The 27,358-nt window shown below is 45.3% G+C and overlaps 3 protein-coding genes across 4 annotated transcripts; 2 read left to right on the forward strand and 1 right to left on the reverse strand.

Moving 5' to 3' along the window:
* Positions 1-671: 671 nt before the first annotated feature.
* Positions 672-18,720, forward strand: tecpr2 (tectonin beta-propeller repeat containing 2). 2 transcript variants are annotated; one of them, XM_086094896.1, is made up of 25 exons: positions 672-782; positions 1,106-1,186; positions 1,853-1,993; positions 2,067-2,195; positions 2,951-3,082; positions 4,268-4,425; positions 4,509-4,662; positions 5,895-6,047; positions 6,112-6,429; positions 6,811-7,000; positions 7,384-7,558; positions 7,634-7,796; positions 8,456-8,680; positions 10,085-10,152; positions 11,178-11,293; positions 11,358-11,531; positions 11,605-11,785; positions 12,769-12,910; positions 12,985-13,300; positions 14,085-14,182; positions 14,273-14,408; positions 15,742-15,890; positions 16,456-16,597; positions 16,671-16,820; positions 17,151-18,720. In XM_086094896.1, the coding sequence occupies exons 2-25, from the start codon at positions 1,115-1,117 to the stop codon at positions 17,303-17,305; spliced, it is 3,837 nt and encodes a 1,278-aa protein (XP_085951022.1). In that variant the 5' UTR covers positions 672-782; positions 1,106-1,114; the 3' UTR covers positions 17,306-18,720. The 2 variants fall into 2 exon arrangements, with proteins under 2 accessions (XP_085951022.1, XP_085951021.1); XM_086094895.1 differs by having other exon boundaries at positions 7,384-7,796.
* Positions 18,717-20,598, reverse strand: ankrd9 (ankyrin repeat domain 9). The gene has a single exon (XM_086094897.1). The coding sequence runs from the start codon at positions 20,330-20,332 to the stop codon at positions 19,256-19,258; it is 1,077 nt and encodes a 358-aa protein (XP_085951023.1). The 5' UTR covers positions 20,333-20,598; the 3' UTR covers positions 18,717-19,255.
* Positions 20,599-21,204: 606 nt separating this feature from the next.
* rcor1 (REST corepressor 1) lies at positions 21,205-26,628 on the forward strand. The gene is made up of 13 exons (XM_086094858.1): positions 21,205-21,672; positions 21,765-21,824; positions 22,865-22,945; positions 23,090-23,142; positions 23,367-23,528; positions 23,606-23,724; positions 23,806-23,875; positions 23,955-24,005; positions 24,929-25,078; positions 25,165-25,242; positions 25,861-25,918; positions 25,991-26,203; positions 26,417-26,628. Exons 1-13 carry the CDS (start codon positions 21,495-21,497, stop codon positions 26,449-26,451), a joined length of 1,308 nt encoding a protein of 435 aa, XP_085950984.1. The 5' UTR covers positions 21,205-21,494; the 3' UTR covers positions 26,452-26,628.
* The last annotated feature ends 730 nt before the right edge of the window (positions 26,629-27,358 follow it).

Here is a 27,358-nt window from a genome sequence, read left to right on the forward strand (position 1 = left end):
ACATGTATATTTCTTCTTGAGTAATAATGTGAATGTTTTTGAAACCTACCTACACGTTAGCAACCTCTTTATGGGGTAGATGCCACAGAGTTCCGACTTCCGGGTTTTACACATCAGCGCCGTTTGCGGCCACTGCGTTCCAACACTCGCACCCCTACGCCCCCCAACAGCGTGCTCCCGCTCATCGGGAGGGCTTTTCTGCTATCTGAAATGCTTAGGACACTACACACTCGCAGCCTCGCACCCGTCGAATGGAATGGGAAACAGAGGGGCACAAAGGCGGAAGCGCAAGTATTGGGACGCGGCCCATACTTCTCAAATCGGAAACGGAAACAAAGTTGGTGGGTGAAAACCCGGAACTTGGAAGTCCCGCCTCCTCAGTGGCATATAGTCCATTAATTTTCTGAGTCGCTAAATCCACTTTCCGGGTTTCTCATTCGTCCCCATTCAATTCTTTCGAGGTAATTTCATCTCGGTGGAATATGAAAATAATTGCACGAAAAAACACATGACACGTTTAAAATGTTGATTCGTGGGCTTAAATTTTGAAATTCGAATGAATTTAGACTGAAAAATAGAAATAAAAAGAAGACAACGAGGCAGCAAAATGACGTCACAAATCAAATGGTGGGGAGCAGGAGGTGGGCGCGTTTTGATGACGACATCAATATGACGTCTGCCAGACTGACAGGGCGATGTCGCCTCTGTACCATCCAGCTGCTGCTGGGATGAATAACATCTGGACGCGAAGCCGAGCGACTTGTTCCACACGACATTAGACTGTGAGTGTGCCATTTTGTCCCGGTCCTAATAATGTTATGCTGACGTGCTAATGCTTGGCTGTTAGCTTAGCATATCTCGGGCTGGCCAGTTCAACACAACAACGCCGTCTGTGTGTGTGTTGTGTATGTGTGTGCTTGGTCAATTTTATTCTGCTTTCCATTGTCTTTGTCTTACATTTGATTGGCAACAACCAACTTTCCAGTAGTGTTGGCATCATTGTTGTAGTGACATTGTACTCAATTCCCAAAATGCCTGCTGGCGTTTATTGAACACTTGCAAATATCCCTTTTGGACAAGAAATTAAATTGTTCTTCCTCTGCAGATCAGAAACATGGCGAGCCAGCCGTCCGTCTTGAGGGAATTCGGCCCACTGCAGCACCTGCTGAACGCCATCCCAGCCAAAGTAAAAATATCTATCAATGTACAGTTATTTACTCTATCAGGCAATGAGCAGAGGGGCATACAGTAGACCTCACTATTCGCACCCTTTTGGGTGCAGGCATTGAAAAAGTGGAGGAATTGTGACGCCCACATGGGTGTGACGCACCCAACTAAGAATTTTGACTTTTAGAGCTTTTCTAGATACGCAAATAAACTATTTATAACTAATATCGTGACATTTCTCTTTGTAATTAAATGAAAGAAGATATTTCAGGTTCAGAAGCAAAATTAGGTCTGATTTGTGAACATATCACATTAATGATTAATTTCGGTCCTTAAGTAAACACTGCTTTCAAAATGATAATAATCGGATTTATCATCTCATTACCGATGACTTTTGCTTTGATTGTGGAAACTGCTCAGGGCAAGGGCAGATCTATTGTCATCACAAAATCATGAAAAATCCCAAACGTTTCACCTTTAGAAGTTTTTAGTGTGTTGAATAAAGTTGGACGAAAGTCAAATGTAGTTCTTGCATTCTTTGATTTTTCTGTATGCGGCCCTCGGAGGAAAGAGTTTGGACGCCCCTGGTGTATTAATATTTACAATCATTAATGCAATAGTTTGATGGGCAACCGAAAACCTTAATTAAGTAGAAAAGAACGTCACTATAATAATGTATGTGCAGGTTCAGCGCGGTTTCCGCTCGGTGGTGGTCTACCTGACGGCGGTGGACAGCAGCCGCGACTTTGTGGCGGTGGGCAGCAGCATCGGCATGTTGTACCTCTACTGCCGCCACCTGGCGCACATGAACAAGTACAGCCTGGAGGTGGCGCTCGTTTTCTTCTCATTGTCTTTTCTCGCTCTCCGATCTTTTTTTTTTAACGAGAATGCGTGTTTAGGGAAAATGCGACGCCATCACCGCCGTCAAGCTGCTGAGCTGCTTTGACGACCTGGTCGCCGCGGGAACGGCGTCGGGCCGAGTGGCCATCTTCCAGCTGGTGTCGCCGTTGCCGGGTCGCAACAAGCAGGTGAGCGGCTTCACCTCAAGCTACAGAATTGACCTTTTCATAATAGTAGATTAATCAGCAACTCATCGATTATCAAATTAGTCGATAATGATTTTGATCATCGATTAGTCGTTTAGAGACCTTGTTTAATTGAAAATTGTTCAAATTATTGTCATTTCAGCACTTGAACAAGAAATATTGTCCAGGGCCAAACCAGTAACTGAATCAAAATCAGTTTCTGCTTGTACATTTTCTACACTGCCAATTTGAAAGCATGTACTATCAGAACATAGGGACGGAAATAAAAAAATAAATAAACTTCACTTCCTCGTCATTTGCCAGGCCAAAGCAATCAGTGGCGCAGTCATGGAGTTTAACATGATTGGTTGCTGCGAGACTCGACTGCTTTGGCCTGGCTGACCCGAAATTGACGTTTTGTAGTGAAAAGTGCTCGTTCAATATTTTGATTGGAAAAAAAAAATCCAGTGTTAGGATTTCAAATTCAGAATGTGATGACACAAGTGTACTTCCATACTAGTTGGGATTTCAAAATTTGGCGGACCTCTGCAACTGAAAAAAAAACAACTGTTTGCACAAGTTTTCACACCGTCCTACAACTCAAAATTACCAGTCAAATTCAAGTGGGAGTCAGCACGCACCTGCCACCGTTTGAATGCCATTGCGTTTGCGTGTTGGCATTGGACAATTAACTATGTGACTTTATTTTTCTCTGAGTGTAATTGTGTTTTTGTTGAAGTGTCATGCACGCTTTTCAGCTGCGGCGCTTTGACGTGGTGGGCTTCCACAAAGGAACGGTCACGTCTTTGGCGTGGAGCACCAACGGCATGAAGCTGTTCTCCGGGGACGACAAAGGACGCGTAGTCTTCTCCGCTCTGGACCTCGATCAGGTGATACCGCAATTCCGCCATGCTGACCCCAGGTGGCAGAGGTGAGGGGAGCAAAAGTTTTCGAACAGATGCTGTTAACTCGTTCACTGCCTTTAACGGCTATAGATTTAAAAATAATAATTTAAACTATTTCTATTAGTTAGACATTTTTTTCCACTTTTGTTAACAAGAGTATGAAAACCTAGAATTTTTTTGGGGTACATTTAGAACAGATATAAAATTTGTGATTAATTGTGAGTTAACTAGTGAAGTCATGCAATTAATTACAATTAAAAATGTTAATCGCCCGACGCCCCTCATTTTTAATAATCTTTTTTTTTAAACTCATTCACTGCCATTAACGGCTATAGACGTCAAAAATCTATTTTAACTGGGCTAGCAGTGACTGAATTAAATAAAAGTTATTCAAATTAAAATAAATAAATTACAATAAATATAAAAAATAATCAATAAAAAAAATAATTAAAATAAAATCAAAGTTATGAAGTAAATGAACCTAAAGTGAATAACAGATTATTTGGTGGCATAACAATGACTTTCAATAACTGAATCAAGCCATTGACATCATCAAGAGACTGTTGGATTTGTCTTTCGAAATGAGAAGCCGTGCGGCATTTTGTCCTTTCAAGATTGAGTCTGGCTGTTTCATTGGCCAATAAATAGTCAGGTCAGATGTATTTGAATAAGCTTGTAATGTCAAAATGAATTGCTGTGATGCTTCTACGCAGAAGGGACCCCCGCTCAGATAGAAAAGGAAGGACGAGCAGATTAATTTCCACGCAAATTACTGAATCAGCTCATTTTATTTATGGCATGACTGGCGGTTCTTCTGCCGCCTTGACAACGGTTACAAAGCAAAGCTTCACCTGGCGTTGCGTGAATTTGCGTCATTCTCTTCTTGACCTTTGAGAAAGAGTTTGGGGCGGTGATGTCGTGACAGTTGTTGTGTCAAGTATGAAAGACTTGCTGTCGATGTCACGAGACTTATGATGTGGATGGCGAGCACTGACGCCATTTTCATCAATCTAAGTGTCGCGCGTCAGCAAATGTTTTTAGCATGACGTAAGTGCTCATGATTTCTGGGTTGATATTGCCACCTGTTTATGATAGCTTTAAAACCGATGAAACGTTTTGGGGCTTTTTCCACACCAGCCTGACCGTCTCAATGCCCGTTTGTGCTTCCAGGGTACGTGCACACCGCTGCTCCTGTTGTCGGAGGCCGTGGGCGTAGTGCAGCTGGACTACAGTCAGCAGGTCCTGCTGGTGTCCACGCAGCAACGCTCGCTACTGTACTGCACGCACACGCAGCAGGTCCAGCAGCTCGGCGCCAAACCCAGAAAGAGGTGAGAGTCGCGTGCGACGCGCTACGTCAAAAAGGGCAGCGCGCGTCTTGACGTGCGTGCGTGCGTGCGTGCTGGCGCGACAGTAGCGGCAGGTTCGGAGCCTGCTTCCTGCCGGCCCTTTGCAAGCAGAGCGACCTCCAAGTCTTCGCGGCCCGACCGGGACTCCGACTCTGGAGGTCCGACGTCTCGGGTCACGTGGTGGACACCAGACTGCTCAAAGCCGTCTTCAACGCTCAGGTGAGTACTTGCTACACCCTCTACCGGTACCGGTATCAGGCTCGAAAAGGACATTTGACTCAATAGTGATGATTCCAATTTTTGTTACTGCTATTGCTACTGGTACTTTTTTTCGCTAACACTACTGCTACGGCTTCAGCTCGTGCTGCTGTTACTGGTACAGGTACTGATACTTCTTGCTGAAATTGACACTGGTACCACTGTACTGATACTCAGAGATGGCAAATCCAGGTCCAAAAAAGAAAAACCCTGCCACAGTTTGGCTTTAGCCCCAGGTGCTAGCTAGCTAGCTAGCTCCCTAGCTAGCTTCCATAGTAAATGGACTGCATTTATATAGCGCTTCAACTACACCATATGGTGCCCAAAGCACTTTACATTCACCCGCGCTCGTTTACCTGCTAGGGAGCTAGCTAGCATCAGGGGCTAAAGCCAAACTGTGGCAGGGTTTTTACTTTCTGGACCTGGATTTGCCACCTGTGCTGATACTTAATTACTTTTGCTTTAGCGACTCGTGCCGATACTGATAGGACATATACACAGTAAATTCTGTAGAGTAAATTTGACTCTAAACAGTCAACTTTACAAAGTGTAAGAGAGTAAGAAAAAAAGTCACTCAAGGGTTGAGGAACAAACCCACAACTTCAGCTTGGGAGACAGCCGATCTACTCCCTGAGCCATGCAGCTCCTGCTGTGTGTTAGTATATCGCTCGTGTCAGCTTGGTAACTCCTTTTGGTCTCCTTTGGATATAAGCAAATAGTAGGCGTGGCATAGCTCAGGTGGTAGAGTGGCAGTTTCCCAAGCTAAAGGTGGCGAGTCCGTTCCTCAACCCTAGTGTCACTTTTTCTTAAATGTTTTAATTAAAATCACCGCATCTCCTTGCAAAATTCACTTCCATGGGATAGGCAAATTCTGTCATACGCACTAAAAATCCTTTGAGTACAGTTTATTCTGAATATTTTACTCTTTCAAGTGTAAATTTGACTCAGTTAGAGTAAAATTGACTGATATTGGTACTTCACTACTACTGATACTTTGTGTATATTGATACAGATACTACTTCTTACTATGTACTGCAATGTGTAGTTCTACTGATATTGATACTGGTACCGCTACTGCGAATGCTAATGCTAATGCTACTCTTCCTGCTACTGGTACTTCTTTACTTCTGATAATAATACTTCTTCTGCCAGTGCCGTTGGGCCACTGTTGACTCTCCTGGTTTGCCTGACAGATTCCCCACTTTGAGTTATTCCCCCGTCCTTGCCCGGCGGGCGCGTACCGTCCGTCCGAGCGCCAGCTGGGTCTGCTCAGCTGCTTCCTCAAGGAGGGTTGGATCCTCAGCTGGAACGAATACAGCGTCTACGTGCTGGACTGCGTCAACCAGGTGTCAACATTCCCGTCTTCCGCCGGCGGCCAAAGTACTCACACGCTCCTGCCGGTGCGTTCAGGTGCTGGTTGGCGCGTTGGAGAGCAGCGGGGACATCGTGTCGCTGTCCTGCTGCGACAACGAGATCTTCATCCTGAAGGGAGACCGAGACCTCATCCGACTGTCGGACGGTCCGGAGGGCGTCTCCCATTCGCCGTCGCACTACCCCGTGCGTCTGTCTTCGCCGTTGACGCCGCAAGCCAACGTCTTCGCGCCGACGGGTTGGGTGGAGATGGCTCAACCAATCAGGACCATGGCCATCATCGTGGAGGGCGGGGCCGGCAAGAGCAATGAGCGGCGCGCTGAGGAGGAAGCTGAGGAAGCGCAGGAGAAGGATGAGGTGATGATGACTTGATTATTTTTAACAACCAAGTAGACTCATACGCCGGAGGGTCAAAATATTAGGAACAGGCAGCGACATTGATATCATATTTATTTATTATATTTATTCTTGTAAATGAAGCATCTACTCGAATACTTTTGCCACTGACGCATCTCAAATAATGCACTGAAAACAAAAACAATTTTGGATAGAGTAGAAATGTGGCAAATTTTTATGCCTCAGCAAATGTTCTTCTCACCTAGAAGAAAAAAATAAAATAATAATAATAGCGATATGAAAGCTAAATTCCAAAGCCAAAGACAATTTGGAAAATAAAACGATGACACCGATATTTTGCTGTACCTAATGAAGTGTCCTGTGCTGTCATCTTTTCGTCAGGGCGCCAACATCCTGAGCAGTCGCTCGCAAAGTCGCAGCAGCTCCATCACTTCCTGGGACAGTCTCCATGGAAACGCCTCCAGCGATGCCGGCTCCCGCCGCTACGGTGCCTCCCTGGGGCAGGAGGAGGTGTGGCAGGAGCTGGTGGTGAAGGCCGTCAAGGTGAAGAAGAAGAAGAGGCAACGACAAGGCGAGCACATCCACTGGGACAAGTGAACTTGCTGCCATTTGTTGCGCAGGCTCCCACGACCGTTGCGGCTGCACACATTCGCATAATTAGATGCGTGGCCACTGTGAAAAGGCCAAGTGACTTCTTAGCCTCTTTCACACGGTGGTCACAGAAAGCGGGTAATTATCGACCTGCTCTGTGTCCAGACTGCCACTGCGGCTTTTCGCATTCAGATAATTAGATGATAACAGTAGAGATGTTTTTTGGAGGACCGATGACGATTATTAGTAATCAAGGCGGCCGATAACCGATATTTGTAGCCGATATTCATGTTCAGTAAAAGCAGGAAAAATCCAGTTTGGATGTGTGAAAGGTGCTCGTGACTCTTTGCTTTCCTTTGGCAGACAGCGGCGGTGGGAATCGTCTGTCTGAGAGCAGCTGCTCGGAATCCATGTTTGTAGTCCAAGACGGCAGCTGCAGCGACGGTGGCAGCGGAGCGTCCCACCCGGGGCTGCGACTTCCAAAGCAGGACTCACCAATGGAGATCAGGGACAGAAGTGGCGAGGAGGACGATTGCAGGTGTGTAATGGAACGGCGGCGGCCTCCACTTCCCGTTGACGCGAGAAGGATCTTACGCCAGCTTCTCCCCTGCAGCCTGCCCCCCTCGGAGAAGGAGGCGGAGCCCCTGACCCCGAATGTGGACGTGCTGCTGGAGTGCACTTTCTCCTACATGCAGCGCGACGGACGGGAGCAGCAGCCAGAAGACGAGCAGGACGACCGCGTCCTCGGTCCTGTGATGCCAGCGGAGGCCGACCAGGTAAACGATATGCCAGGGGTTCAAGTTCTCCGTCGCGGCGACGGATTTCCCTCATTTTGGAAATGAGACGGACGGGGCTGCACCCCATAAACAAGTTTGCCGTTTATGGTCCCGTCACTAAACTGACCTTGCTTTTCACGCGTTGAATTGATTATTTTGGAAATACCACAATAAAAAATCTTGGAAAATTTTAGAATTTTAATATCTGGGTGAGGTCTTCAATTTCATGCTGTGTGTAACTTCTCCGTAGAGAAGCAGCAGGCCATATGACTTTCCTCATGTGATGAATAAATAATCAACTCACCATCCATCCAGTCTGTCTGTCTGGCCGTCTGTCCGGCGAGCTAGCCAGCCAACTATCAAGCTAGCTAGCTCCTGAGCTAGCAAGACCTTGAGCTAGCAATCTATCCATCGGTCATACACTTGTCATATTTTTCATCCCTGATTAATGCCCGATTATGATTATTATTTAAAAAGAATCAGTGTGCGCCCTACCGGCGTGCAAAAGTTGTGTTTATTGACCGCAAGTCAATTTAAACATAAAAACCATTTTTGCTTTAACCCATGCAATATGCGGACGTCCTGTCCCATCGATGTCCTCAGCACGGGCTTTGACGTTTACCACACTTGCTTGAACAAATTAGCATTCCAATGTGCAGCAGGACGATCGTGTGCCACCTGCTGCTGTGACGGACCAGACCAGAGATTGCGGACTTGTTGGCAAGACGCTGAGCGTGTCCAGCGATGACGAGGAGAGCGACATCTACCGCCACAGTCTGCCTCGTGTGGCCGACGTGGAACACGGCAGCGCCGGCAAAAGTCTTTCAGTTGATGAAGTTTGTCAGCCGGACGTGCGGGACGGACCTGGACGTAAAGCTGAGCAGGTGAGCCGTTTTGCCGTGATATTATCCTTGTTTGAATCCGTTTTGAATTATGTGGGCTTGTTTTTACTGCCAGAAACACAATTAGTAGTACTTAAAACTAGGAATAGACGATTATCGGTCGCTGCCATTATTGGGCATTTTGATGAATACCGCTATCTGATGGCCAATTAACTCATTTGCTCCCCAAAAACGTACAAATACGTTCTATTTTAAATGTTTTAAGGTGTCCCAAAGACGCATTTATACGTTTTAATTATTATAATTTTTTTATTCTAGAGCATACAGAAGGCTTTGCTGCAGCCTCTGACCTGAAGAGGTCGCTTAAAGCAATGGTAGTTATTACAACAACAGGTGGCAGCAAAGTATAAGAGATCAACCAGGGCCACGTTGCAAAAGCCGTTTTCCCACAGTTCTAACAGATTTGTGAATAATGATGAAATTTAGCTATATTCTAATGCTAATTGCTGCAAAACGGAAACAGATAGAAATATACTTTTTTTTCCTGATGAAAGAAGAGACTCTTTGATCTTTTCATTTGTCCATGTTTTTATAGCAATAGAACACAATATTCTGTGGGCCAAATCCAGTAAAACAGCCGAGAGTGAATGAGTTAAAAAGTCAATCTAAAACCATTTTAATCTCAGGGAAGTATTTATTTAAAAAGTTCAGTTAACTTTATAAGAGATGCTACTGACCCTGTGAACCTTTTGAACCTTTTGTTTTTGTTTGAAATGAAAGAGAAATGTGAACGTTGAAGATTTCAGGTTTTTGTTTTTAATTTAGGAAAAAACAGAGCTATTCTTAAAAAGTTAAATGCACACAAAGAAGTTAATATCTTTGTGTGCATTTAACTTTTTAAGACCTGTCGATAATCTTGGGAGCTCCATGAATTTTATTTTCTATTTTTTATGAAGTATATTGTCTTAAGATAAATTTTTAAAAAAAGTATGGAAAATTGTTCAAAAAGCATCAATTCCTTAAGACATTGCAACAAAGTCAAGATTGACATTTGTATTTAAAAAAAGTATTATTATTATCCCCCCCCCCCCCTCTTTTTACTGAAAATGACCGGACCAGAATACAGATATAGCAATTTACAGGTCCGTAGCTACCTTAAAACAAATGATGTGAGCCTCCAAATTTAAATTTAGTGTGCAATTCCCAGATCCGAAAAGTGGGCGTGGCACCCGAACTTTGAAGGACCATAACTAGAAAACCGTTTAAGCTAGGAGGCTCAAACGTTCTTTTGATTTCACAAGGCACCAATGGAGGCACCTGTCCACAAGAGGAACTCCCTCTTGTGGACAGGTTAAGGGGATTGTCGCGTAGCAAAGGGGAACTCTTGCGACCCTCAATTGCCCCATAATCAAGGCAGCTCTCAGATCCATCTATTTGTCTTTCTAGTTGGCTGAGAGCTGGATGGGGTACTCTGGACCCGGATGTGGAATCCTGAGTCTTCATGTGACTGACAGGTGTGTGCGTGTGTGTGTGCAATATCGCACAAAAGTGAGTACACGCTCACATTTCTGCTGATATTTAATGACATCTTTTCATGGGACAAAACTGAAGAAATGAAATCAAACAAACTTTGACACAATGAAACATAGTCATAGTCTATATAACAGAAAATGCAGTATGTTGTTCCTTCAAAATAACTCAATACTGCCATTAATAGCTAATCCCTTGGCAACAAAAGCGAGTACACCCCGAAGTGAACATGTCGAAATTGAGCTGTCATTTTTCCTCCCCAGTGTCATGTGACTCATTAGAGTTACAAGCTGTCAGGCATGAATCGGGATCAGGTGTGTTAAATTTGGTAAGGGGGAGGAGCAAAAGGGCTCGACTGCCCGCCAGCTCCGTCATGTCGTCATGGAGGAGGCGAAGAAGATTCCAGTTTCAACCTTTGGAGTTCTGGTTAACGCCATTTCCAAAACAGCTAAGACAGTGCTGGAAAATAACGATGGCCACACTAAATATTCACACTGTGGGCATTTTCACTTAGAGGTGTATTCACTTTTGTTGCTCATGGCTTTTTTTTTTGAGGGAACAATACATTAATTTTTTTAAATACTTTTATTTTATTTATTTTAGGGATGTCAGGCAATTACATTTGTTAATCGTAATTATTCGCATGATTTAAAAAGTTACCTCACAATTAATCGAAAATGTTATATCAGTTCTAAATGGACAATAAAATGTACAACGAAATAAAAACTAACTATAATGGGAATTCCCCAAAAATAAAGTTTAACAAACTAAACCTATGACAATTCTTAAAAAAATTATACATTTAATAAACAAAATAGAAGCTAACTATAATGAAAATTCTACAAAAGAAAATTTAAAAACCAAAACTCAGCAACAAAATAAAATTTAAAAACCAAAACTCGGCAACAAAATAAACTAACTATAATGAAAATTCCAAAACTATAATAAACATAATTAACTAACTGTAGAAATGTGTGTTTGTGGAATGTTTTGTGTGCGTGCGTGTCAGATACGTGTGGTGTTTGGACTTCAAAGGCGGACTCTTCTGCAGTCTCCTGCCTCAAAGCAGCCTCCACTGGCAGCGCTTTGAGGACAACATCCACCAGGTGGCGGTGTCTCCCTCAGGTGAGCCCTCCACAGCGATAGCCGCGCGCGTTAGCGTTGTGCTAAGCGCAGCATCTGCCGCTAGGTAACCTGCTGTGGAAAGTGGAGCAAAAGAGCATGACGGCGTACGCGTGCGCCAAAGTGTCGGCGCAGGGCAAGCGCCACTGGTACAAGGCGGCCAAGCAGACGGCCTACGTGGCCCTCAGCGACGACTCGGCCTGGATCATCGCCACCAACGGAGATCTGTACCTGCAGACGGGTAACTTCCTCATTTGGTGTCTGGGCCGCCATCGCGGGACTCCATCTGCCTCATAACGGACTTTTCTGTCCAGGCCTGAACGTGGAGCGTCCGTGCGCCCGCTCGGTCAAGGTGGACGCCCCGTGCGTGTTCAGTCAGGTGTGCGTGCGAGAGGGCGTGGTCTGGGCCCTGAGCGAGCACAACGCTTTGTTCTACAGGGAAGGACTCGACAGCTTCTGCAGCCTCGGAGATTCCTGGAAGTACGACACCGTCAGGTAAAACTATCTGGACTGCGACCTCAGCGCTGCTCGTCAATGGGGTTCAATTCGTCGAAATTCAATTACAGTTTCAATGATTACACTCCACAATTACAAAATCAGTATAATTGTAAAAAAATAACGATTATTAATACTAATCTTTGAGTTGTTTACATGATACATTTGCACTTTTTTTTTTTACATTTTAAAATAACAAATTTAATAAATATTGCTTTATCCAAAAGGAGCAGCACTCCAACTTCAAATTTTTGCCAACAAATAAATAAAAAAATATTTAAAATTCTGTTTGGTCCAAAAGGAACTTACACAATTGTGTTTCTATTTTTTTTAAATTGGTCTTAATATTTTTTAATGCTTAAACATTTGTGTAGCAAAAAAACTTGATTATTATTTTTCCCATAATCGAGCAGCCCTATCCAGAGGCAATCAATTATTTAAAAACATTCATTCATCATACGTCACACAGTCATTATAACACAATTTAGCAATCATAAATATGATAAAAATATATGTATTTGTGAGGAATGGTGACTAGTTGTAATCAATGAACAAAATGGCCACGAGGTGCTTCATCTTCCAAATACTAATTGCTCTGAATTTTAAAAGGATTTTTTTGTTTTTTTTTATGTCACCAATGTCTAACATGAAACACTAATGCCACCTAATGGCAGAAAATGACCTCAACACAAATCTATGATTGCATTTTTCATCATTCTTTAACGATATATCTTCAAATAACTATGAGTTACTTACTATAAAACTATAAAACTACTGTATCAATGAACTAAAATATATGACCAAATTTGTATTGGAAACCATATTTCGTCCACTTTTATGCCAATAAGAGTATGAAATTGTGTTGCTAGGGCTGTTAGCTAACATGTGGCTAACTTGTAGTCGCTTGCGTGTTAGCGGCGCAGTGAACGTGACGTCATGTAAACGGCGTGTTGTCTTTTGTCTGCTGTGACGTGACGTGACAGCGAGGCTCAGGGCGTGGAGCTCATGTGCGTCACGCTGGGGGACGGCGGCACGGCCTGGGCGCTGGACGTCAGCGGAAGACTCTTCTTCAGGACGGGAGTGTCCTCGCAACGACCGCAGGGGGACGATGACCACTGGTGGCAGGTACACCGTGTGCGTGCGTGCGTGCGTGCGTGCGCAGGCAGGTGCCTGACAATGTGCAACGCGGCGTCCCTCAGGTCAGCATTTCCGACTACGTGGTGTTCGATCAAGGCAGCTTGTTCCAGACGCTCCTGAGCGCCACGCAAAGCGTCGCCACGGCAACAAAGGCCCCGGTGGAGCGGGTGGTGGCCTTCCTGTCTCAGTACTCGCAACGGCAGCCCAGCCTGGTCAGCGCCAACGCGGGCGGCGTGTGGGTGGCGTCGGGACGCAACCAGTTGCACTTGGCCCGCGGCAGCCTGGTGGGGACCTTCTGGCAGAACCTCGTACCCAGAGGGACTGTGGCGGCCACCAGGTGGAGCTCCATCACCTCTTCGGCAGTGCCCCACAAAGACGGTGAGGCACCTCCACGCCTGCCGATATGGAGGACCAAATCTGCCAAAATTCAAACTACATCAATAAAAGTGAAAATATATAAAAATATATATACAAATTATAATTCAAAAATGTAATATACAAAAAATAAATATGAATGGAAATCAAAACTATATATATGTATACAAAAATAAATATATAAATAGAATCAAATATCAAGCAATACATTTAAAAAATCATGCTGCAGACGCTCTGTCAGGCCGAAATGTTATTCAAATGAAGGGGCGGTCCTAAGCCTGTCTTGGGTTGGACTCCGCCGTCGCAAAAGTGAGCGAGTCGGCGATCAAGGAGGTCTCGCCGGCTTGCATTGGAGAGCTCCAGCAATGGACGACTATCTTGTCCACTAGTGACTGGACAGTTTGCAACGGCAAAGCCTAACCCGAGACACGCGTAGGACCGCCCCCTCACTTGAATAACATTTCGTCCTGACAGAGCATCTGCAGCACAACATAAATAAATGTGAGAGCAGAGGCTTTTTATTTATTGATTGATATGTAATTCTATTTATATATTAATTTTGTATTTATTTACACATTTTATATTTTTGTATTTATTTTTTACTTGTATATATAGCTGTTTTTATTTGCATTTAATTTTTGAATTGTATTTTTTATATGCCTTTTTATTTTTATACATTCATTTTTTGAATTTAAATGTGATTTTGGCAGTTTTGGTCCTCCATACGCCGACACATCAGCTTGTGTCACATGATCACACACACACGTTGACAGCAGGTACGTTTCAGGTGCCTTCCTGTGGTTGGCTCAGAGCAAGAAGGATCTGTTCTGCGTGTGGGATCAGGACGGAGAACTTCGCCCGTCCACGGTCACGCTACCGCCGGAGGTCAGTCGCGTTCACGCCGCCGTTTGTTTTCCTGATTATTTTCTTCCCTTCTTCGGTTTCCTGATGTTCTCCCGCCGTTCTCCTCGTCAGGTGGAGCTGAGCCAGCTGTCGGCTTGCCACGACGCCCTTTGGGGACTGGACGGCCACGGCCGGGTGTCCATTCGCACCCTGTCTTCGTCCTGTCCCGTCGGTCTCCACTGGACGCCGCTGGACCTCAGCCAGCTCGGTACGTATCGCCGGCCCAATCTGCTCACGCCGTCTCGAAGGTCGTAAATGGCAGGGAAACACTTTTTTATTTTTTGGGTAAGATTCACTCCTGCCATGCGCTAGCAGCTAACGAGACAGGACTGATGTTTGCTTGGTGCGTATGTCTTACATAACTTGTTGCCAGAAATGGGCAAAGTGCTGCCTGCGTGTTTAATGTCTCGTCACCTTTGCTTCAACTTATTTAACATCAATAAAAATCATGCGGGCACACACGCACGCACGCACACCTGCTTCCCCCCCCTGTCACACCAACAGCTGAATGTTGCGTAACGAGCTCTATCAGGTCTGTTTTTAGTTGTGGTCCTTCTCACTATCAGCGAGCGCATGACTCCAAGTCACACGTCCCGCCGCTTGTTTATGTCGACCCAAGACTGTAACCGTGACGCAGGCGCAGGGTCCGCTTTCAGCCCCCTCGCTGTCAGAGCCCGCTGATATTTGGAAGATATTTGATGTCGTGAGCCAACACGCCTGTTACCTTCTAACGTTTGCTAACACAGATGCAGTATGTCTCTGGCTGGCTGACGTGATCGAGTTTAGTGTTTCCTAACGTTTATTGAGGCAAGGCACATCTTTTGTATTAGAAAAATCTCAAGGCGCACCAGAAAAAACATATTTTTAGACCAACTAAGTGAACACCCTGTCTAGTTAGAAAACATTAGCTAATGCCAATTGTGTGCTAAATTTAGCTAAGCTATTACATAACAATACTGTTCTGTGCTAACAGATTGTACGTGCTAGCAATTGCTAAAGTGTCTGATGTGCTAACATTTGCAAATGTATCTGTTATGAGCTAACATTAACACGTTACATATTAACGTGTCAGTTACATGCTAACGTAGGATAACAAACATGCCTGTTCTGTGCTACTACATGCTAACATTGGCTTAAATATTTGTTACTTGCTAATGTGTCAGACACATCCTAACCTTTGCTATCATGGCTGTTGCATGCTAACGCACATGCTAACATTTACCAACACATCTTTTACAAACTAACAAATGTTTTCATATCTATCCACTTCCGGATTGCTGTGTTGTGAAGTTGACATTTGTTGTTGTTAGCAATGAAATTGACCTGAGCTGATTGGTGAGTATCAAGTCGTGAAAGGTTAGTGGGGCGGCTGTGAAATACGAGTCTGTTCTCCCCAAAACAGACTGACCTGGAATTTGCAAGTCCAGATGCTCTTGTTGCGCTCAAGAAGTTCCACCTTATCCTTAAACTCCAGATTCACATCTTCAACTCGACAGCACACAGATTGTATGTACAGTAAATATGACATTTCTTTGAGACAGGAAGTGTACGTTTGGTGAGCATCAGCTGCGGCAGCCAGAATGTTTGGGCTCTTGACAATCGAGGACTGGTCTACTTCCGGGTGGGAACCCAGCCACTGAACCCTAACATGATGCTTCCGGCTTGGATCCACATAGAACCACCTGACCAGGTAACATACTTCTAGAACATTCTGACCAGCACCAACCAGAGCCAGATTACACACTTCTAGAACCACCTGACCACATAACAAAGATCTAAAACCACCTGTCCAGATCCCCTCACCGGGTACCTCAAATCTAGAACCATCTACAGTGTCTAGGTAATGCATATTTAGGACGGGCTGTCACAGTAAATCTCTTTTAGAACTTCCTGTTCAGGTAACACACATGTAGGATCTGCGGTCGTGGTAAATCTAGAAGCACTTGTTCAGAATCCATACATCAAAGGACCGCATTTAGAAACAGCTGGCCAGCTATCGGCAACGACTTGACAGAAGCACCCGACTCGTTCATACAATTAATGGTACCACTGATCTAGAAGGACCTGACCAGATAACACAAAACTGCAAATCCACAATCCCCTATCAAGGTAACATACTGCACATAGGACCAGTGATCAGTTTAACCCATCTAGAACTACATATCCATAAAAACCTGTCCAGGTAACATGTACACGTCGTAACACACGTCTAAGAACCACTTGTCCAGGTGACGATGACGTCATGTTCCGTGCAGCCTGTTGGAGTCCAGCTCGTCAGTATTGAGACGAGTCCAAACGATCGTCATCTGTGGGCGGTGGACAACAGAGGCGTCGTTTTTGTCAGGACGGGGCTCAGTGACGAAATGCCCGTTGGGACAAATTGGGAACTGGTGCCAGGTCTGTTTGTCTTCAACTCAAACTTACGTACACGTGTCTTTGTCCTTGCCTCAACTGTCCGTCTGTCCTTCAGGTCTGACTGTCAGTCAGCTGGTTCTCAGTTGTCGGACAGTTTGGGTCCGATGCGTCAATGGAGACTTGGCTAGACGTTACGGCGTCTCGGATAGAAACCCGGCCGGAGACTACTGGAAGAAGATCCCAGGAAACGCCAACTGGCTGACTGGTAGGACTGGTTTTGTACCACTTGCTGTAGGCTTTCATACTGGGTTTATATAAGGTGCTTAGCAAGTGTGAATTGGTTTTGTCTTGGGTTCTTTACTTGGGTGGAAAAACTCCATCGGAATCAATGGAAATGTATCTGAATAAAGCAGGAGTTAAAAAAATGGAAGGGTGGCTCATAATTATCCATTTCTAGTTAATAGCTGTTGTTTCCCAGGGTAACCGTCCCACTTGGAATATTTTAAAAATCGCTTCCCGTGGAAATTTACAGGAAATGTTCCACCCGCGGATCCTCCAAGATGGTCTCCTTCAGTTTTTCTTTCTGTCCCCTCAGTCACTCCAGACGATGACCTGTGGGCGGTGACTGCGATTGGCGGACTGGCCCGTCGGATGACTAAGCTCCTCCCACAAACACCCCGTCCTCCCGCCCCATTCGGATCAAGTGCCGGCGGCGGCGACGATGTTGACGACGAGTGGGAACTCCTCTGATGCCGTTCCATGTGAACTCGTGTAAAATACTTTCATATTTTTTTTTCTTTTTTTCCAACACCTTCTCGTGGAATGATGCTGAACTGGCAACTGACGTCACTTCCTGGCAAAAGTGTGATGTTCTTTCACATTACAAGGATGCACTTTAAGGCCAAGACGTGGCTTGAAGATGGCCTCTGATCAAAGGACTGTAAAGTTACAATATGAGGAGCATGACTTCTTCTGACTTCTTCTGTTTTTAAGGGATTTAAGTGGAAAAACTCTTTGGGGAACAGGAACTCTTCCTCTTGAGCAAGCACCCCCTAATGTATTCTAGTCTCAAACCCGGTCCTCAGGGACCTCTATCCAGCATCCCCCCTCCTGGAAAACAGGGTGGATAGAGGTCCCTGAGGACCAGGGTTGAGAGCCACTGCTGTAGTGGACTACATATATACATACTCACCTCACCCTCTGGTGGACTTGAACCTTTGAAGCTCTAGACACCAGTGGATTGATGGACTCAAGTGAAGTCTAGTGCGACTGGGTTCAAGAACTCGAGGGGATTACGGAACCTTCCACCTTGGGATGCCCCCCTGTGACAACTACATAACACAGAGACCTCAACAGACTTGACTGACCTGAAAACGACTTGGTTGACTCACCGGTGGACACAAGTGAACTGATGGACTTTGGGTGAACTGTAGTTTCACTGGGTCCAATAACTTATCATGGTCACTATCATGGAATCTTCGTATCTGGGGTGAACTACATACAGTAAAACAATTACAGACTTCAATAAACAAGACTGACCTTGAATCCATTTGGTAGACTCACTTGAACTCTTGTGGACATTCCAGACACTCTATTTGATGGACTAGAATGAACTCCAGTGGATTGGGTTTGAACTCTTGGGAGAAGAGGGGACTATTCCACCTGAGCAAGTCCCCTGCGAAGCATTGTAGTGGACGTAATCCATACTTTTGAGTTGGACTCTCACGGATGTCAGTGGGTTGCGATGGGACGACCCTGCTGGACTACATACCCAACTTCAACTGACTTGTTTGACCTTGAACTGCATCCTGGTAGATTTTGGTAGTCTGACGCAGAAGTCCTGGACTGATTGGGAAGGACTCTCATGAACTCTTGTGCCACTGGTTTAAATCAAAATTGGATAACAGGGAACATCTCACCCGGTACCCTTCGTGGACTACTTACAGTAGATACTGTTTACTCTGACGTCAGCGCACTTGATTAACCATGCTTTAGCAAACTTGACCATGAATAGATTCTGGTGGACTTGGGGTCTTAGAATTTAGCTGCACTTTACTGGACGTTTTAAGTTCTGGGTCAGACTGATAGGAAGAAGTCATGATGCCGTCTTTATGCGTCGATTGGTTGGAAACTCACCCGGGAACGTATTAAACACAGAAACTGCAGAGTCCGGCATCACTTTATTACACAATCAAAACAGAAAAGGTGTACATGGACTCATGGTCCTAAATCGAGCAGGACGGCTATTTTACTTCATCACAAACATCATGTTTTCATCTGTTTTCACAGCAACAGAATGTCTTGTCCGGTTCAGCTGCGGCTGCAGGGATAAACATTTGACCCAGGACGGACTACGCGAAAGTCCCGAGAGCCTGAACGGTCAACCAACCGTGTCCTGTGGAGACGGACTCAAACGTCAGCGGACTTGACTAATTGTAAATACAATTCAGAAAACTTTTTTTCCGGCAGTCATGACCGGACTCTTAGAATAAGTTGCATTTTACCGTACTTGAACACTTTAGGTTCTGGGTCGGAGCCGAGTATCGGAACGAGAAGTCATGTGTTGATTGGTTGGAAACTCATCCATGGACATTGAAATACACAAAGCTGCTGTCTCCACTGACAGTTGCGTCCTTCATCTTATTACACAATCGCTCTCAAAAATGTACATCACAAAGAGTCTTTACGTCATCACACACACTATAATGTTTCAGTTTGTTTCCATGGTAAGGGAAAGTCCAATCTCAGTTCACTGTGCGGCTGCAGGAAAGCAGGCAACTGGCTCATTTGACCCGGGACAGACTGGGCTAAGGTCCTGAGGGCCTGGAGCAGAAGTGGCGGCGGGGCCAGACCGCTCAACCAGCCGAACACTTCCCGTCCCAGGAGGTATTGCCAACGCTGAGGCTCATCCTGCAGGCGGCGCAGCGCCACGGGTTCCGGCGCAAAAAGCAGCAACAGGTCCAGGCAGTGCCTGGCATCGGGCCGCTCAGCCACAGCACAAGTTGCAAGTCGCAGCAGTGCCGCATCCAAGGCATGCGGCCGCGCTCCGTGCGCCAGCAGCAGCAGCAAACAGTCGGCTCCAGACAGTTCCACTGCCAATTGCACCGCCGTCTTCCCCGCGTCCGCACCATGCGCGCAGCCCCCGCAGCTGTTCAGATACTCTTGCCGCCATCCTTCAGACGCTGCGTCCTTTAACGTGTCCACCATCAAGCCCAGGATGGCGATCCGGTTGTAGCGTACCGCCACATGCAGATGTGGCGAGCCGCTACTTCGGCACACTCCGCACTGGGACGCGTGAAGCGCCTTGACAGAGAAGTTGCCGAGAAGGTAGCGAGCGTAGTCTTGGTGGTCGTGCACCAGCGCATACATAAGCGCATCTGCGGGCGAGAAGGCGCGCGGGTGGCCGTCATCCCACAGGAACACCTCCATGCTGCGCATGTCCTCCAGAAGCCATGCCGGAAGTTGGTCTCGCACCGCGCAGTAGAAGGCGAAGGCGGTGCGCTCGCAGTGTCGCTGGGACGGGGACGAGAGCAGCCACGGCATGACGGCGCCACAACACTTTTGGGAAGAAACCTCAGGACTGTGTTGTGAGCTTCTGCGGTGACTGTCACACTCCAGCAGGCGTCCCTGCGGCTTTGAGACCTTTATAGTCCGCGGGTAGTCCACCCCCCCGCCGCCCTCTGTGCGCCCATGTGAGGATGTTTGTTTGGGGGCTCGAGGGGGTGGGGGGGGGGGCGGTGCTAAGTGCGTATCTAGCGTTGCAGGCATAGCAAACATTGTTACACCTTAGCATGACTGATTATCGCTGCATGGTCAGACTACAACGTGGACGTCAGCCGGACACAGAGAGCGCGTGCCATTGATTTAAAAAGGACATTACGCAAACATGTTCTGCCACACGTGTCGTAAATACAGATGACATTTCAATTAACTCTCGCGGGCTACTTTTCTTAATGGCTCTTGTTCAGTGTTTTCAATAAAAATAATATAACTGTTTCACCTGCTTGTAACCAGCGTCAACTTTTTTTCTTCGTTGTCTTCTGTAGTGCTTATGCTCTTCTCTTTCGGTTGTTGGCGGGTGACATCTAGTGGTTAAAAGGTGCATTGCCGCTGCTGCTAGAATCAATTGGGAGGGGGGTCAACAATACACACACAAAAAAAAACTAAACACGAAATATATATATTTGAAACGTGAAGGAACTTGCTGAGAGGGGAAAATAATGGAAAAAACACAAATAAGTCATCATACGTCACGTATTATTTAATTGAAAGAGTTTTTACCATAGGTTTTCAGTCTTTCCATTTGTTCTTACTGATGGTGATTGTGACATTTTTAGTTAAGAGAAAAGCAAGTAAATATGTAGCTTCATGAAACGTGCCTCGTAGATACACACCTTCATGGTAGCATGTAGAAAAAAAGAAAGAACGTCTTATTTTATAAGTATTGAGCAGTAAAGTAAGTAAATATTGAGCGGTCTAGATTAACGAGAAATAACATTTAAAAAATGCATTAATTATGGATTGAAGATTCTTTATCAATTTTACATAATATTCTACTCTTTCTTTCTCACGTGTTCCTCGGCTACTACATCTTCTTCTTCTACTAATTCAGCTGCTCCCTCTTTCAACTTCTGGCCCGTGCTTTCCTCCATTTAGCTCGCTTTATCTTATTCTTCCTGTTAACGCTAGGCAAAAAAATAAAAGATTAATTTCAACGTTCCTGTATCTATTAAAACCAAAACAAAACTTTAAATTGTCTTTCTTCAGTTTTAGCTCAGCTTTAACTACAAATTCTTCTTCGTCTACTACCGGTCCCAACTTCCGGCTCTACTTTCTCCAGTTACTCGCTCGCTTCTTTTTTTTTGAAGCCTTCCTGTTGTGGCGAGTAGTTGCCGTTGAAGTCGGCCTGCTTCTTCCAGGCGTCGCTCACGTTCGGCCCATGGCGCCCATGTTCGACAGAAACGCGGAGGTGGTGGCAGCGGTGGCGGGCAAGAGGCGAGGTCGCGGCCCCGGAGCGGCGGTCAGCATCGGCGGGAAGAGCGTGTCCGGTAATGGAAGTAGCGGCCGGGGCTGCTGGGAAGATGGAAGTTCAGGCTCGAGTAGTGACGACGAGAACGGTGGGTAGCCTCGGTCCTAGTCCCCGAAAACAAAACTTCCTCACGTTTGCCTCATTTTAATTGGTTTGTGTTTGCGTCTTGGGGCTGTACAGGTGGAGGTGGAATGCGCGTCGGAACGCAATATCAAGCCGTGGTTCCGGACTTTGACCCGGGTAAGAAAGTAAACTTAAACGCTCGGATGGGGTAGCCTCGAACAACCCGCGCGCACAAACGCACACACACACACACACACACACACACACACACACACACACACACACACACACACACACACACACACACACACACACACACACACACACACACACTTTGAAAACATTTCGTTGTAACAGTTTGTAATACTTCACTAACTACTCTACTGTACTGCACAACAACAACTAATATATAATCGCTGAATAAAAAAGGCGAAGTGGATATTTTGCCATGACCGGCAACTCGCCAGCAAGCGCTATTTTGCCGTGAATCGTGCGAGAACTATAACTACAAATTCTGCGCGAGTGAATGTACCGGTACACAGCTCTTGGCATAATAGTCAAGGCGGTCACCCCGAAAGTGCGGGGTCATGGGTTCGAAACCCTTTCTATACCATTTTTTTAAAACTACAATTTTTATATGATCTGAGAGTTAGGGTTAGTCTGGTAATACCAATAAAAGCCGGTGCATGACTCAGTCCGGCAATTAACCAATCAGTCATTCACGGCCAAATAGCCTTAGAAGGAGTTGCCGGTCAGAGCAAAATATCCACTGCCTAAAAAATATATATATATACAGATTATGTTGCCCAACTGTAACTATAACATGGTGAATATACTATTACAAGTTAATGGAATGCTAACACTACATGATGTATTTATGCTAACATCTCAAATCCATGCATCCAGTGCTAATCCTTGCCTAGGACTATGCTAAGTTGCTAACAGTACAGCTAGTACTATTATATATGATTAGAGGTGCCGTGATTGATTAATCGACAACTGCTTAATTGTCAACAATTTTGAGAATCGATTCATGGTTCAGAGGCCTTGCTTAACTTAAAATTGTCCAAATTCTCTGAATTGCAGCCTCTTAAAACAAAATATTCTCCAATTTCTGTAGTCCTCCATTGAAAGCAGACAGATGATCAAAATGAGACGTTTACAAAAGTCTGAAGCGCGGAATGAAGATGTTGACGGAATTGTGTGTGCGTTGTCAGAGGTGGCGAAGGCGTGTCAGCTGTCCCACAGCGTGGGCATGTTGGTGTGGAGTCCCAGCAACAGCGTGCAGCAGAGTCAACGTAAGGCCGCCCACCGTCGCTTGCTTTTCCACGCGCACGTTAGCTTCACGCGAGCGCTGACGCGCAATTGAAAGCCAATGGGATCAAGATGGCGCCGTTGTCATGTCGTGAGTCCATCCGACGTTTATTTCTGTTTTCTTCCAGTGGATGAATACATCACCATCGCCAAAGACAAACACGGGTACAACATGGAACAGGTTGGTTTTCCATCAAGTCACTCTTGACGCTAGGCTAAGGCTAGCAACATGGCCCCAAAAAATCACATCTCAATTGTCATTCAGGACGGTTACCATTTCAATCGATTTTCGACAACAATAATGTGTAGGGATTCTAAATCGGTTTGAACAAACTTGGCATTGCCAGTTGCCGCTTAAATGCCACAATTGAGTCGTCGATATCTCAACAGCGTTGCTGTTCGCAGGCGCTGGGCATGCTCTTCTGGCACCAGCACGACGTGGAGAAGTCGCTGGCCGACCTGCCCAACTTCACGCCCTTCCCGGACGAGTGGACGGTGGAGGACCGCGTCCTGTTCGAGCAGGCCTTCAGCTTCCACGGCAAGAGCTTCCACCGCATCCAGCAGATGGTCGGCCAGCCTCAGCAACTTCCCCGTCTGGCGCCGGCCGACCCGGCCACGCACTCAGCGTTCCCCTTTGATTTCAGCTGCCCGACAAGTCCATGGCCAGCCTGGTCCGCTTCTACTACTCGTGGAAGAAAAGTCGCAACCGAAGCAGCCTGATGGAGAGACAGAGCCGCAAAGTCAAGAGAGAGAGAGACGACAGGTGAGCGAGCGGGCGGGCGGGCCACACTTTTGAGCGCATCACATGGCAGGCCAGTGTTTGAAACGCGTGCATGCGTTTCAGCGACGACGAAAATCCGGAAAATGCCGCCAGCGATCCCGAGGCCAATCACGTTAAAGAAGAAAACAAGGAGGTGCGCTCGTCCACACGCAACAAACACGTCTCCCTCGCATGTTCGCATCATACGTGCGTCTCATCATACGTGCTTTCAGGTGGCGTCCGGAACGGAGCGAGCCGAGGCCAAAACTGCTGCTGGCCTCAAAGTAAGAACACACACACACACATGTTTGATTTACATTTACAGTGGGGACATCTCATTGACATCATGCATTTCTTAGCCCCTCCCCCTAACCAAAACCCAAGTCAAACCTAAACTCTAAAACCAAGTTTTGACCCTCTAAAAGAGGTTTGGACTCATGGGGACCACCAAAATGTCCCCACAAGGACACGTGGTCCCCACAATGATAGTAAAAACCCAGAAAATGATGTCCATGGTGTAATATAAACACACACACACACACACACATTGATAGGGCTGCTCAATTATGAAGAAAATATTCATCATGATTATGTTGGTCATAAAAAACAAGAATAACATAAAAATGATTAAGACGAAATTCTTTTGAAATTTAAAAAGGGTGCAAATATGTATCATTTTTAACAACTCAAAATTAGTATTAATATTCTTTTCTTTTTTTTCTGATTTATGCTGATTTTGTAATAATTGAAATTGTAATTACATTTTGATTAATTGCACAACACCACACACATATAAATACTCAATAATGTAAAATTGGACATCGTGAAAGCAATGTTGACGATAATATCGATGACGATAAATATCGCCTACCGCAACCGATGCCCAATTTTGGCATAAGAAAATACAGATTAATCAAACGATTAATTTTAAAAATGTATAAAATAACTTGTTGCTTTCCCCACAATGGATTTCAACAAGCATCAGTTCGATGCAGATTTTCACAATTTGCGGGGGCCGGCCCCTTTCCCCCGTAAATAGTGGCAGAGAACTATAAATACATTGTTTTAAAAAAAAAAAAAAAAAAAATCGGTTCCCAGAATGTTTTGCGTGACCCGGTTTGCAAAAGTGATTTTAGCGCATCCCGACTTGACGGCCTTTTCCGTTTCTACAAAATGTCCTCCCTCCTCGTCTCCCTCCTCGTGCCAGTCGTCAGGCGTCAAAGGCGCCCACCGGGCCAAGACACGCCCCCCCAGAGGGATGTTCCTGAAGCAGGAGGACGTGGTCTCGCTGTCCACCTCGTGCGCTCACGGCGTCCTGCGGCAGCTGGACACTCAGCTGACCGCCGCCAAGCGACAGGTCGCCACAATCCCGCCGTGCGTCCAGATGGCCGCGTCAACGTGCATGTAAATGTGTGTGTGTGTGTGTGCGTGCGTGCGCTTCAGGTCCAGAGCATCAAGCAGTCCAACAGCGTTCTCAAGGAGAAGCTGGACTCGGGAGTGGACCACTTCAGACAACCTGAGGTGTGAACACAGACGACAAAAAATGGCAGAAAAAACAATTGGAATGCAAAAGATGAGAGCGAGAACACCAATATTTTAATATTTTTCAGGGCTGATACCGATATTTGTAATTTCTATTATTTGTAACCGATATTTGGAGCAGACTTTTCATTAAAAAAAAGAAAAAGAAAAGATGATTAAAATGAGGGTCGTCAGGCGATTTGGAATCGTAATTAATCGCATGATTAATCGCTAGTCAACTCACGATTAATCACAAATTTTATATCTGTTCTAAATGTGCAATAAAAACAAATCTCGTTTTTCATACACAAAAGTGGAAAAAAATGTTAAGCTAATAGAAATAGTCCAAATGAATTTTTGACGTCAAAAGCCGTCAAAGGCAGTGAATGAGTTAAAAGTGATTGGCACTATTTTAAATAAATACAAACTCCAACTCTGTTGAATTTTTGCAAACGTTTTTTAGAAAATATTTTTCCCCTTTACTCCCACGGGAAATAGCATGTCTTAAAATGTTCAATAAATACAAAATTGGTAAATAAAGTTGCTGAAAGTCTCTGGCATGTTGCATTTTCGACGACGTCACGTCAACGACCGCTTGTTTGCGTGTGCGCGTCACAGGTGAGCTGTAAAGTGAACGGTCGCTGGAGTTCAGACGAGCAGCTTCTGGCCGTTCAAGGTAAGCGGCGTCGTCTCGATCCGGATCGTCAACGCTCGTCTCTTATTGGCCCGCCTCGCGTGTGATTGACAGCCATCAGGAAGTACGGGCGCGACTTCCAGGCCATCTCGGACGTGATCGGCAACAAGTCGGTGGTGCAGGTGAAGAACTTCCTGGTCAACTACCGGCGCCGCTTCAACCTGGACCAGGTGCTGCAGGAGTGGGAGGCGGAGAACGGCGTGGAAGGCGGAGCCGCCGTCGACGACGACAGGATGGAGGGGGGGGGGCCCGCCGAGGACGACGCAGGTGAGACTTAAGTTCCCATTTTTCATGACTTTGGCTTGGTTTTGACATCCTTTGCAAATGTTGGACCTCAATATGTGATGGGCAAGTAAGAGCCACAGATTGTGACCTTTGACCTCAAGGTTGTGATCAAAGGAAGGGGGGAAATGTCAACATGCAAATTTTGCAAGGCAAGGCTTGCTCCCTTTTGCTCACTTGGCTGTCTGCGCTCCACAGATGACCACCTGACTCCGCCCCCTGGGGACCTCTGACCCCCGGTGGACCCCGCCCATCTGAATGTGTGTGGATGTCTGACTCCGCCTCCTTGCGTTGCTAATTTTGAAAACATGGTTTCAATTTCCCATGTGAAGTTTATCTGTTGCCATGGCAAAATTACTTTTATAACCTAAATGGACCTGCCATAGTTTTATTAAATCAATTTGAAAGCGTCTCACCTTTTGTTTGCATTTTCTTTCTTTATAAGGTGAGCGACGTTTGTGGCAAATCAGATCAGACCATCCTGATGAAGTGAGGTCGTCTGTTGCCATGGCGACCGGAACTTTCTTTGCTATTTCATATTTTAGACATTAAAAGGACCTGACGCAGTTTTATGAATCAACTTGAAAGCAGCACTTTTTTTTTAATCATAAATATATTGGTAGCCAATCAGAATGTCTGATATCACCTGTTACTTTTGGCACCTCAAATTGATTTGCTAAATCATTTCTAAAATAAATATGGCATATATATATTTTTTTTTCATCTGACCTGCCATGGTTTTATTAAATTACCCTGAAGGTGCCACCGTTTTTTTTCCGGCCAATCAGAAGGTCTGCTGATGATGTCATGTCATCTGTTACCATGGTTAGCAAAATCATTTTTATATACTAAAATCATAAATATATCACACGTTATTAATGATATTAGTGTTTGAATGTGTGCTGATAAGCATGGGATGCATATTTGACTAAATACTATTTTTTTTTTATATAAAAAAGGACCTGCCGTGGTTTTATTAAATCCTGAAAAGTAGCTTGCTCGACGATGACAGCCAATCACAACGTCTCCTGATGACATCACCTCCAGGCGATCGAAATGTATTTATTTAAAACACATACTCAAATGATAAATAAATTAGAGAAATCATTGAAGCATTTTTTGTATAAAAAAATTATATAT

This window comes from Leptonotus elevatus, chromosome 14 (genome assembly GCF_054856555.1).
Source record: "Leptonotus elevatus isolate MCC_2025b chromosome 14, RoL_Lele_1.0, whole genome shotgun sequence".
In the NCBI taxonomy this organism is placed as follows: domain Eukaryota; kingdom Metazoa; phylum Chordata; class Actinopteri; order Syngnathiformes; family Syngnathidae; genus Leptonotus; species Leptonotus elevatus.